The sequence below is a fragment of the Setaria italica genome, chromosome IX, assembly GCF_000263155.2.
Source record: "Setaria italica strain Yugu1 chromosome IX, Setaria_italica_v2.0, whole genome shotgun sequence".
Lineage (NCBI taxonomy): Eukaryota > Viridiplantae > Streptophyta > Magnoliopsida > Poales > Poaceae > Setaria > Setaria italica.
Genome location: NC_028458.1, coordinates 19148229 through 19160233, shown reverse-complemented (window position 1 = coordinate 19160233; position 12005 = coordinate 19148229). Strand labels below are relative to the sequence as shown.

Below are 12005 nucleotides of genomic sequence, written 5' to 3'. Positions count from 1 at the left end.
GGCTTAATAGATTCGTCTCGCCGTATAACCTCCACTTATGTAATTGGTTTTGTAAATAGTCTACGTTTAATACTCCTAATTAGTATCTAAACATTCGATGTGACACGTGCTAAAAATAAGTCGGTGGAAGAAAACACCCCCTAAGTTTGCTTCTTACTCCCACCGTCTAGACGCAGAGCTTTTAATATACACCAAAATATATACTATATCTACATATATATATATAGTAAAATATATGTATTAAAAAAGTCAAAACAATAGTATTTTAAATAGGAGGGAGTATTTAATTATTAGATCGTGATGTTACAGGTCTACAACAACTGATTAAATGTTGACAAGATGCTCGTTCTAGCGCACCGCTACGAAAAAAATCCTGTACTCCTATTTTAAATTATAAGTCGTTTTAATTTTTCTAAGTTACTAATATCATTGTAATATTATTATGCACATGTACATATAATATATTATATAGGTGCATAGATGCATCTAGAAAATGAAAATAATCTACCATTTGGCTGGTGGAGTAGCAAAATTGTCAAATTGCACTATCCAGGCGCAGCGACACGAATGCTAGTCACCTCCCGCGGCCGCTGCGCAGGCGCCACGTCGCAGCGCCGACGCTACGTGCCGCCCTCCCGGCCCCGTCTCTCATCCAGCTCGATCGCCCCATAAACCGCCCGCATCCGCAGCCACCAACAACGAGCGGGTCTCAGGTCAGAGCTCGAACGCACTGACAGCGCTTCACCTTCACCTTCACACACCCAGCAGCGAAGCATCCGATCCCAGGATGAGCCAGGAGGAGCAGGTGAGGAGGAAGCCGGCGGAGCCCGACGGCCAGGACCAGCCGGGCGGCGGCGGCGCCGTCACCGAGGCGCGCGTGCCGGAGGATCACGACGCCGGTGACGTCGCGGCAGCAGAAGCAGGCGAACTCGACGGCGGCGGCGGCGGCGGCCGGGGCGCGGCGAGGGACGGGACGAAGATCACGATCGGCGAGGCGCTGGAGGCGACGGCGTTCTCGGCGGGCGACCAGGCGGTGGAGCCGAGCGACGCGGAAGCGATCGCGGTGGCGGAGGCGAGGGCGAGCGGGACGGACGAGGCGCCGCCGGACGGGCTGGCCGCGCGGGCGCGCGCGGCCGCCGAGGCCAACGCCGCCGCCGCGGGGCGCGGCGAGGACAGGACCACGCTGCGCGACGTCCTCGCGGTACGCCACGCGTCCTCCTTCCCCCATTGATCACGTGGCAGCCGGAGAGTAGTTGGCACTGCGCCTCATCATTATACATGTACTGCCTGCACGCAGGACGCGACGACAATACTGGGCGCGGACAAGGATGTGGAGCGGGAGGACGCGGCGCGGGTGGTGGAGGCGGAGGTGCGCAGCGACCCCGACGCGACGGCGCGCCCAGGCGGGGTTGCCGCGTCCATCGCCGCCGCCGCGCGGCTCAACCGCGGCCGGCAGTAGCTATGTGCTCCACTGGTTGTCGGGGGGCAGTGTCAATGCAAGTGTGCTTGTACGTTTTCCTTTTTGAGATGGAATGTGGTGGTGCTTGGCCCGCTTGTAGTAGTTGTTGTACACGCCCTCGCAAATCGCAGCAACAAAGTCAAATAATGATGCGCAAGCAGACATGAATCGGGAGGAAGGCCTAGGCGGACCTAGCGACAAAAGTGAGTCAGCGTTGCTACAGTGAACAGAACAGTAGAACAGTGCTAAGTTACGCTGCATGCTGAGATGTTGAGTGGCAGCAACATGCATGCGTTCGACGCTGCGACCGCGACCACGGTGTGTCGAGCGCGCGAGCAGCACCGTTGACGCGCGGTTACGATCGGATCGGATGGAGACGGGCCAGCGAAAGGCGCGCAGCAGGGGGAACCAACCGGTCCACGATCACAGGCCGCACGGGGATCACGGCCGCTGGCAGTGGTCACGCCACGAACCTACAGCTACAGGCGCTGCGCGCGCGCCGAGCCGACCACGTGGTGGCGGCAATGAAGCGTCGTTGCTGCCAGCCTCATCTGGTGGGGCGCCGGGATGCAGAACCGACGGACAGATGCATGCTCGATGAGTAGTCCTCCCTCCGGTTTCGAATTAGAGATCGTTTAGGATCAGATTTAGCATGCTCGATGAGTAGTACTCCCTCCGGTTTCAAATTAGAGATCGTTTAGATCAGATTTAGCATACTAAGGTGTAATTAATTTGGTTCTTATTAAATATACTTTAGAGTCGTTTCAATACAATAACATCTTTCCATGCGGGTTCGAATCCTGAGTTACTCGTTTTTGCGACTTTTGACGATTTTGCATCGCGCTGTGGACGCGCTGGTTATTTGTATGGTGCTTTTTTTTCGTTCGCGCCGTGCATGGCGCTTTTTTTTCGTTCCCTCACCTTAGTGGTTTTCATCTCAGCCTATTTAAACGCACAGTAGGCAAGCAGGGCACCGTCCAAGGTTTGAAGTTTGTGTAGAAAATGGGTGAGCCCTTTCCAGTACCTCCGTCTTTGGAAAATGATAACGGTAATGCTTTACTTCTTCTTCTTTCTTCAATTCCCCTGCAACTATCCTTTTAGTATGTCATCGGTTCTTAGTTTTGTTTAATAGGATTTGATTTAAACATGGAGGCACAATATAAGGCACAATATGATGGTTTCATCGATTTGAACTTGCCACTAGATGAATATGGTGCCATCGATTTTGAGGTACCCCGATATGATCAGTTTGTTATTTGAAAATTCTTTTTATCATCTTTTTATCATGATTTTGAAGCACCCCAACAGTACTACTGGCTGAAATTATGTCTTGTAGGTGGATTTAATCTTAACTTCAAACATGATGGCAATGATGTGATGGACTTGATTGAGGAAACAAGTGATGGCAGTGATGGATTAGAGATGGAGGCACCGGAGCTAGGTTTTGTTTCTTGAACTTTTATTTGTGTTTTTTGAACATGTAGATGTGTTGAATGTCATGTCCACACATTTTTATTTTAAACTTCTAGGTGCTAGGAAAGATGCTACTGATGAAGTTAGGAAACTAATTTACCAAACTTTATCAGCAAGAAGTAACAATAGGAGGTTAGGGAAGAGATTTACATGAGAGGTTGCATCTCAATTTGGTTTGCATATTCGTATTGTTCAGAAGATTTGGAAGAAAGGAAAAGAGTCACTAGCTCAAGGCACTGTGATCAATGTAACAAGTAGAAAGAGAGGTCATTCAGACCGTGAGGAAACTCCTATTGATTTGGAACCTTTATGCAATATTCCTCTCAATGAAAGAATGACTTTAGAAGTTGTGAGTAGGCGCCTCCATGTTAGCAAGGCAAAGTTGATTCGGTCCATGCGTAAAGGGCTCCTTAGACGCCATTCAAACAGCATCAAACCTTACCTAACTGAAGCAAACAAGAAGACTAGGTTGCGGTGGTGTGTTGATATGCTTGATCCGGATAGCACACCTAATGATCCATGGTTCAAAGATTTATTTGATCATGTATTCATTGATGAGAAGTAGTTTTTCCTTACATAAAATTCTGCAAAATATTACTTACTGCCCGAGGAAGATGATCCACATCGTTCTAGTAAAAGTAAGAACTACATTCCACGCCTAATATTTTTGGTTGTCTCAGCTCAGCCAAGGTTTCATAATGGAGTTTGTATTTTTGATGGAAAAATTGGATTATTCCCTCTTGTGACTTACGAACAAGCTAAGAGGAGTAGCGTGAATCGGCAAGCTGGAACATGGGAAGTTAAACCAATTGCTCACATCACAAGAGATGTGATTAGGGAGTTCATGATTCAGAGGGTGTTGCCGGCTATTAGAGGAAAATGGCCAAGGGAGGATATTCACAAACCGATCTACATTGTTCAGGACAATGCACCATCTCATTTAGAAGTTAATGATTGTTTATTCTGTGAAGCTGCTAAGCAAGAAGGATTTGATATTAGACTTATTTGTCAACCTCCGAATTCTTCGAACTTCAATATATTAGATTTGGATTTCTTTTGTGCAATTCAAGCCATTCAATATAGGAAATCAGTGAGAACAGTCCAAGAACTTGTTCCAATTGTGCAAGAGGTAAACTACTACATTCATACAATAATATTTCGTATCAGTTCCATACTCATTCTAACATTTTTTTTCATAACTGAAACAAGCTTTCAATGAGTATTGTCCGGAGAAGGCTAATAGAATTTGGCTCACATTGCATCTAGTTATGAAGGAAGCTACGAAGGTTGCAGGAGCGAATAAATATAAAATCCCTCACATAAACAAAAAAAAGACTAGAGACACTAGGTCAGCTTCCGTTGCAAATTGCTTGTGAGGCATCTATAGTTGACCAGGGAAAGGCAATTCTCGCTGCAGCAAACAATTTGGAGAAGAATATTAGAACTAGGCAATGACTAGGGTTAGTTGATGTACGAGACATGTAACAATTTATGTACTTACCCTATGCATCAGTCTTCTTATTTGCCTCTTGTTCCTTTAACTTTTGCATCCTTGGACTAAGTTCATCCACCCTCTGCTGGACATGGTCTGGTAAAATGATTGTCTCGTTGTCCATTTGAAGCTCATCGACATTGGGAATGTATAACTCACAATCGAATTTGTTGAAGCCGTCTATGATCCATGCCGTGAGGTCATAGTCTCTGTGGACACCTGGCATGGTCTCTGTGGACGAGACGACATCAAGAGCACCTGCTCTGCTCCCTGCGAACGCGGCAGCATTCTTCAATGTCTTGCACACCGTGTACTTCACCGCAACGTTTGCACAAACACAGGTCGTCGTCTTTGCCTTCGGAATCAGGGATGATGAGCACGTCCATGTAGTGATCATCGTTCTTCTCTGGCGCGATGACCTGCGAGCTCTCATCCACTAAACCTGCATCGACAAACGCCGGTGCGACGACCTTCGAGCTCCATGGAGCCTGCGTCCATGGTGCAGCTAGCAACGGCACGCGGCGAGCGAGAGAGGCGGAGCAGCTAGCAACGGCGCGCGGCGAGCGAGAGAGGCGGAGCAGCGCGCGGCGTGGTTTAAAGAGCAGCGGGAAGACGGGAGGGCAGTGTGGCGTGGTTTAATTGCCGCCTTGGGAGCGAGCACGTCTAGCCTTGGGACCGAGCTACGTCAATGCATGAAAGGGTAATATAGTCTAGAATGAACGAAAATTACCAAAACGACACGTGATTTGAAATCGGGACCTCTAAATCGAAACTGGAGGGAGTACTAGTTAGTAGTTGGTTGGCGGTTACAAAACAAACGGCCGGCTGGTGGGTACGTGCCCACGCCTCGCCATGCGTACCCGTGCGTGCGGCGGTGCGGGGGACCGGGACAAACGGCGAACAGGGGAAAGCGCGGTTGGGGGTGCACGGGGCCGGCCGCGGCTGGGGCGCCAGCGCCACCAGCGCCATGGCCGGCCAGCCTGGCAGAGGGTTCTTTTCTGCTTTACGGCCAATAGCTTCCTTTCTTCCCTAGGCTCTAGTCTAGTCTGTAGGCTACACGCGCATAGTCAAGGCATGGGAAATAATCTCCAGTAATCGAGAGGTTTCCAGTTTGAACAATAATGTAAAGCCCAGGGAGCATGAGCATCTCAGCTCAGCGCAAGTACGTACACTGGTCACTGTGGAGTAAACTGCAATTTGCCCGTGTGAAGATACCATGCATGTGTCAGCAACCATATAGTGAAGACGTATGTGCCATTTAACTACATATAAGTACATATAAACATGCCAAATTAATTTACTCTGCTCCCATATAGGTGCCTATATATTTCCTTTTCCTTCCACTAAGCCCTCCCATATAGGTGCCTATATATTTCCTTTTCCTTCCACTAAGCCCTCTTATTACACATGTTTCACAAAGCCCTCTTACACGTTCTATAAAGGTAGCACTTGACATTCACTTGCTCTCTGTGCTTCAATTCTAGCGGTGGAATTATTTCTGAAAGTATCTATGGATCTGTGCACGCTGGTATTGACATTTATCTTCTCCCGACGTAGTCACATATCTGCTTCAATCCTAGTAGTTGAATTATTTCTAGAAGGATCTATGTGTGCTGATGCTTACAAGTGCCTTTTGTGCGATCTCCACGTGGGTTGCGACAAATTATGTCAGTTGATATTTGACATTTGTCTACCCTCGATGCAATCACATCTCCGTCTCCCTTGCCAACTGGCTTCCATGCATTACAACCGTTATAAATATCAATTGTTTCACTTGACATTTGTATACCCTCGACACAATGACCTCTCCGTCCCGTTTGCCATGTGGCTTCCATGCATTACAACGGTTATGAATATCGCCTATTTAACCCCCGCTCTGCTTGCCGTCGTTGAGTCTATGCGCTCCCTTCTCTTTCAGCTCTTTCTCACTCCCATTCAGTGCTCCCTACTCGGCCATGGTCCTCCCCTTTTGGTCGCTCTTCCACAAAGAATTTTCTCGGTTGCTCGGGTACATGAAAATCTTTCGTCCATATCCTCCAATCGTTGCGTAGTTCCAAGACGTTTGGCCCTTACCGATAGATCGAATCAGGTGTGCTAGTCTCTACCGTTTGTTTCTCTTAGCTTTATTGGCAATACATCTCATTTTGCCCTTAACACTGTTTTTTTTTCTAGAGAAAATCATGCATAGATTGTCCATAACCTGGATTTGGTTTTGAGACCATGTTCCTAAAGATACAATGTAGTGCTCTATTCGGCAGATGAACTCAGGTTTGTTGGTCTCTACTTCTTGCTTTTTCTTGACAAAAGTTTATTAGCTAGAAGGATAGCAAATATGGTGCTAAGAACCTCCATCTTAATTCTTGTTATTGTTAATCGTCCTATAGAAAATCATGCGCTGCTTGTTCATAACATGGATCTGGTTATAAAACCATGTCTTCCTCTTTTTCCTTATTGGAAAATGAATTAATATTTAAAACAATGTGCCACTTGTTCGAAACCAAGGTTTGGTTTTGAAACCATGTATTTTCTTTAGAAAATCATCACATATTTCATATCCTAGATGTGGTTTTTAAGTCGTGTATCTCCTTTATGTTAGGGGATCTTGAAGATACGCATGAAATTTTCCCTAGAACCACCAAATCCACAGACTATTAATTTCTTTGCATGAATATTTGAAAATATACCCGTTAGGTAAAGAACAACTCAGTATCCAATCTTCCAAACCAACAGAAAATATTGAAATGAAATGTCTCGTAAATATTATTTGCACTACCATCCATTCATTTGAACTGTTGGGTGGATGTACATTAATTAATTTCATGTGTAAGAAGATTTGAAACTAATGAGACTGTGCCACCAGTAGAAAAATAACTTTCCATCCTCAACAAAAATCTCAATTATTTTTGGACTCAGGACTAAAAAAGCTTTAGTCCCGATTGGCGTTGACCAACCGGGACTAAGGGGCTATTTGAATACATGGACTAATTTTTAGTTCGGGTCACATCGGATGTTAATACCAATTAGAAGAACTAAACGTGAACTAATTATAAAACTAATTGCATAAGCCATGGCTACTTCGCGAGATGAATCAATTAAGCCTAATTAATCCATGATTAGCACATATTCACTGTAGCATCACATGGTCAAATCATGGACTAATTCAGCTTAATAGATTCGTCTTGCGAATTAGCCTTCATTTATGCAATTGGTTTTGTAATTAACCTATATTTAATACTCCTAATTAGTATCTAAAGATTCGATGTGACAGGGACTAAACTTTAGTCCCATGAACCAAACAGGCCCTAAAGGTGATCCTCAATAAAAAGCTCATCCATGGAGATACCTTTAATCCCGGTTGATAACACCAATCGGGACTAAAGGTGATCCTTTAGTCCCGGTTGGTGTTACAAACCCGGACTAAAGCTTCAAGAGCTTTAGTCCTGGTTGGTACTAAAGAGGAGTCCCTCACGAGTTACTACAAAAGGATTACATCCCCTACTAAGTTAGATGTGCTGTGTAGGTGAGATGGTAAGGAAACTATACGCGAGACTTGAGGTCGTGGGTTTGAATCCCAAGCACCGCACACGCATATATTTTGTGTGATTTGTGCCTTGCAACGTGTGCGTGTGGGGGCCTTCCGGGAATTTCTAATATTTTTTTAAGTCGTGACTAATTCACGAGACAAATCAATTACGCTAATCATGGACTAATTAGGCATGATAGATTTGTCTCGCAAATTAGTCTTTATTTATGCAATTAGTTTTATAATTAACCTATATTTAATACTTCTAATTAGTATCTAAACATTCTATGTGAAAGGGATTAAACTTTAGTCCTTGTCTCCAAACGGACCTTAGTCCTGGTTGGGAAAACCGAGATATACGAGATTTCACAACTGAAACTAATGCTCGTTTCCCTACTACTGTGCCCAACAACCAAAGATGCAGTAAATAGAAATTTTTGAAAATTCACCGCTCTCATATCTTTCAAAACGTCTTTCCTGGGATATCTTTGCACAATATCTCCACTATCGTCGCCGTGCATGAGCATGACACCATCAAATCTCATCAGTTTCAATTCAAAAATCCCAGACCGATTTCGAATTCGGCGGCTCCGATCGTGCCAGCAAATCCCCAGGACGATCCCAGCCTTCCGGTCTTCCGGATGCATGCGACGGTGCAGCCCCAATTTATGAATTATGGACATATCCGTAGCAATTGATTCTTGGCGCGGGCATGGCCATGCACGGCCCTCAACGGCACAGAATTCAAATTCGATCCGTGTGCCGATTTGCATTCGCACGAGAGGTATTAGCCGGATTGATGGCTGTTTCTTGCTTAATTAGGACATGGCCTTTTGGCTTAGCAAAGGGGATTAGGCTGATCGCGCCTAATTATAGGCCGTGTCATTTTTCCTATTAAGCTAAGCGCCCTCCCTAATCACACCTGCTTTGCTGCCTCCCTCCCGGCCTCTGCCTCCCCAGCTCCGCTATATACACGCGCGGTCACCAGTCTCCTTCCAATTCCATCCCCGCCTCTGTCGCTCCTCTCCTCTCTCTCTCTCTCTCTCTCTCTCTCTCTCTCTCTCTTACCAACTAGAGGGATGCCGAGGGGCGCGGAGCGCGCAATGCTGGGGTGCTTCCAGGTCGCCCGGCGGCCGTCGCTGTCGTACGAGGAGGGTTCCGCGTCGGCGCCGTCGACGTCGGCCTCGCCGCCGACGTCCTCGGCGTCCACATCGTCCCCGGCCTTCCTCGACGACGACGACGACGCGCTGTACCTGGACGACGCCGAGCCCGAGCCCGACGCGGGTGGGCTGTCCACCGCCATCGCCGCCCGCCGCTTCTTCCTCGCGTCCCCCGGCCGGTCCAACTCCATCGTCGACTCCATCGAGCACCCGCCCGCCTCCCCCGCCCGGGACAGCAACTCCAGCAACGTCCGCGCTCTGCGCCGCGCGGCCACCTCCGCGTTCCCCGCGTCCGCCGCTGCCTCGGCTTCCTCTTCTTCCTCCTCCTCGTCGGCCACCGCCGCCACCAAGGCGCCCTTCCGCGACGACGGCATGCAGCCGGTGCGGAAGGTCTCGCTGTCCACGGACACGCCCCGCGCCGACTTCCTCAAGTCCATGGTGGAGATGGTGGAGGCGCTGGGGCTGGACCCGCGCCGCCGCGACGCCGACCTGGCCTGCCTGCACGACCTGCTGCTCTGCTACATCGCGCTCAACGAGCGCGACGCGCTCAGGGACATCCTTGGCGCGTTCTCCGACCTCATGAGCCTCCTCGACCTCGACGGCGGCAAGCAGGGTGATGCCGCCCCGACCGCAGCAACAGCCGGCGGCGGGGAGAAGCGCAGCGCTGGCGTGCAGGATAGCACGGCGAGCGGATAGACAGATAGAAACCGCGCCGGGCGCATGGGACGGCGTCGTGTTCCGGGGCTTGCGTTGCCGGTGCGCTCGCGCTCGTGCTCGTCGGCACGTAGCGGTGGCGTGAGAGGAGATCGTGTAGGAAGAGTAGAAAGGAGCTTGAGGTCGGAAGTATGACAACAAACAGGCAAACCGGCTGTTGTTGTATTGTGCTGGCGGGCTTCTTGTGCTTTTTTTTTAAAAAAAGAAATAATAGTGATAGCCTATTTTCTTAATGGGTATGTGAGAGTGAGGCTATTTCCTAGATTAATGCTAGGTAGCTGATGTAGAAGGTCGTGACCATTGTAACATACTCGTGCCAATGCAAAACCATTACAGTCAGAAATGATTGGTTTGTGAGTTAGCTCTCCTCAATTGCAGACCACTGCTCCCAGGGTCTCATACTTGCACTTGCCTTTCTATACTTTTATAAGACTATAACTGCTCTTTCGCAATATTTGTTTCTCTGTGGAGAAAAACAAAACTGCATTTATTGCACTATTTGACTCCCTACTCATATTTTAACGTGTCAAAAGATGTTAACTGGCTGTTACTCCTAGCTACCACAAATATTTAACATTTTGTACAATAATGACATGGTCTCCAAAAGTTACATTTTTCAACTATTTTCTACTGAAATTATTTACAAGAAATGAATTTATGATATTAAGAAAAGTACTCTTCAAGAAAAATTTCAGAAAATTGCAAGTAGCCCATATAAGTCACTCTAAGTTGGAAATATACCCCATAAGAAAAAAAAAAGTAATATTTTTCACCTGACAAGTCCAATAATATTGTTGCATAATGTTAGCACACTTAATATGAATGAACTCAAGCATTCTATATAGGGTGATAGAAGTGAGGGAGCAGGATATAAAAGCATATAGAGCTTACAACATTCTTATTTTGTCTAATTTATGGAGAAAAATAAAATGGAAAACTCACGCAACGAACTTTATTGCATATTGACACGCTTTCTCTATCTCCCACATCCGTGCTAGCTGCTTACATGGAGCACTTCGAGGTAGATTTTGCACAATCTAAAATGTTGGCAATGCATCATGTAAGAATCATAAGGGTATTCCCTCAAAAAAATCATAGGGGTAGATTTTGCATAGGGGTTACGCATGTATGTTGGTAAATAATGCAACTATTTCTTTTAAAGGGGTATTTACAACTTGGGAAGAATTGTAGGGGCCATTTGCAATTTCACCAAACTCTACGCTTAATATTTTTCATGTTTCTAAACTAAATATTTTTAAAAGTTATTAATAATTAGTTTGAAAAAAATAGGACTTTGTTCAAACCATCTAATGTTTGTGATTAAAGGGAGTATTTATCATGATTAATTCTGTCTGTTTTTGTTAGTCACCACAATTTATTTTTGTGGTGGATACACCAAATATGACAAAATGGGTTGACTACTATTCTTGCTTAGCCAATAGTTCTTCCATTCCAGAATATAATCTATAGCTGTCATGTGCACTAACCAAGCATATAGTGATAAGTTCAAGAAAAAATAGACAAAAGTGACAATAAATTACCCTATTCATTAACACGACAAACATATTTAACCAGTGTCACATTGTTAAAGTGGTAGTATAAGTGAAAATAATGCAACAAAATTGCTTTTGTTTTCCTATGAACACGTGTTTGAAAGGGGGCGATGGGCAACTCCCAAGTGAAGATGTACTACATCATCATCATCATCATCATTATGATTATTGTTGTTGTTGTTGTTGTTGTTGTTGTTGTTGTTGTTGTTGTTGTTGTTGTTGTTGTTGTTGTTGTTATTTTGTAGTCATTTCTAATAAATTTATTATATCAACAAAAGTATTTTAAGAAAATTGCAAATAGCCCTACACATCACACTAAGTGATAAATAGCCTCTACAATAAAATTAGTAGCTTTATCATCAAGTCTAATGACCTCACCACAAAATTCTCTCCTCATGATTCGTTCTTGATGCAATCGTAACACAATTGATATGGATGAAGTCAAGAATTATGAATTTTTTAGAAGTGAGGGAGCAGGTTTCAACGGCGAATTAGAGCCACAAGGCATAAATTGTTTAAATATAGAAAAAATTAAAATGGAAGAATTTATGCAACAAATATTATTGCATAGTTAAACACTTTCTATCCACCCACTACAACATGTTCAACATTTTATTTGAGTGTTTTCTCA

General features: G+C 45.6%; 2 protein-coding genes across 2 annotated transcripts; both read left to right on the top strand.

Moving 5' to 3' along the window:
* Positions 1–674: 674 nt before the first annotated feature.
* Positions 675–1667, top strand: LOC111255940 (late embryogenesis abundant protein 31-like). Its single transcript, XM_022823594.1, has 2 exons — positions 675–1201; positions 1298–1667. Exons 1-2 carry the CDS (start codon positions 788–790, stop codon positions 1457–1459), a joined length of 576 nt encoding a protein of 191 aa, XP_022679329.1. The 5' UTR covers positions 675–787; the 3' UTR covers positions 1460–1667.
* Positions 1668–8968: 7301 nt separating this feature from the next.
* On the top strand, positions 8969–10177 carry LOC101766768 (transcription repressor OFP12). The gene has a single exon (XM_004982997.3). It carries the CDS (start codon positions 9027–9029, stop codon positions 9801–9803), a length of 777 nt encoding a protein of 258 aa, XP_004983054.1. The 5' UTR covers positions 8969–9026; the 3' UTR covers positions 9804–10177.
* The last annotated feature ends 1828 nt before the right edge of the window (positions 10178–12005 follow it).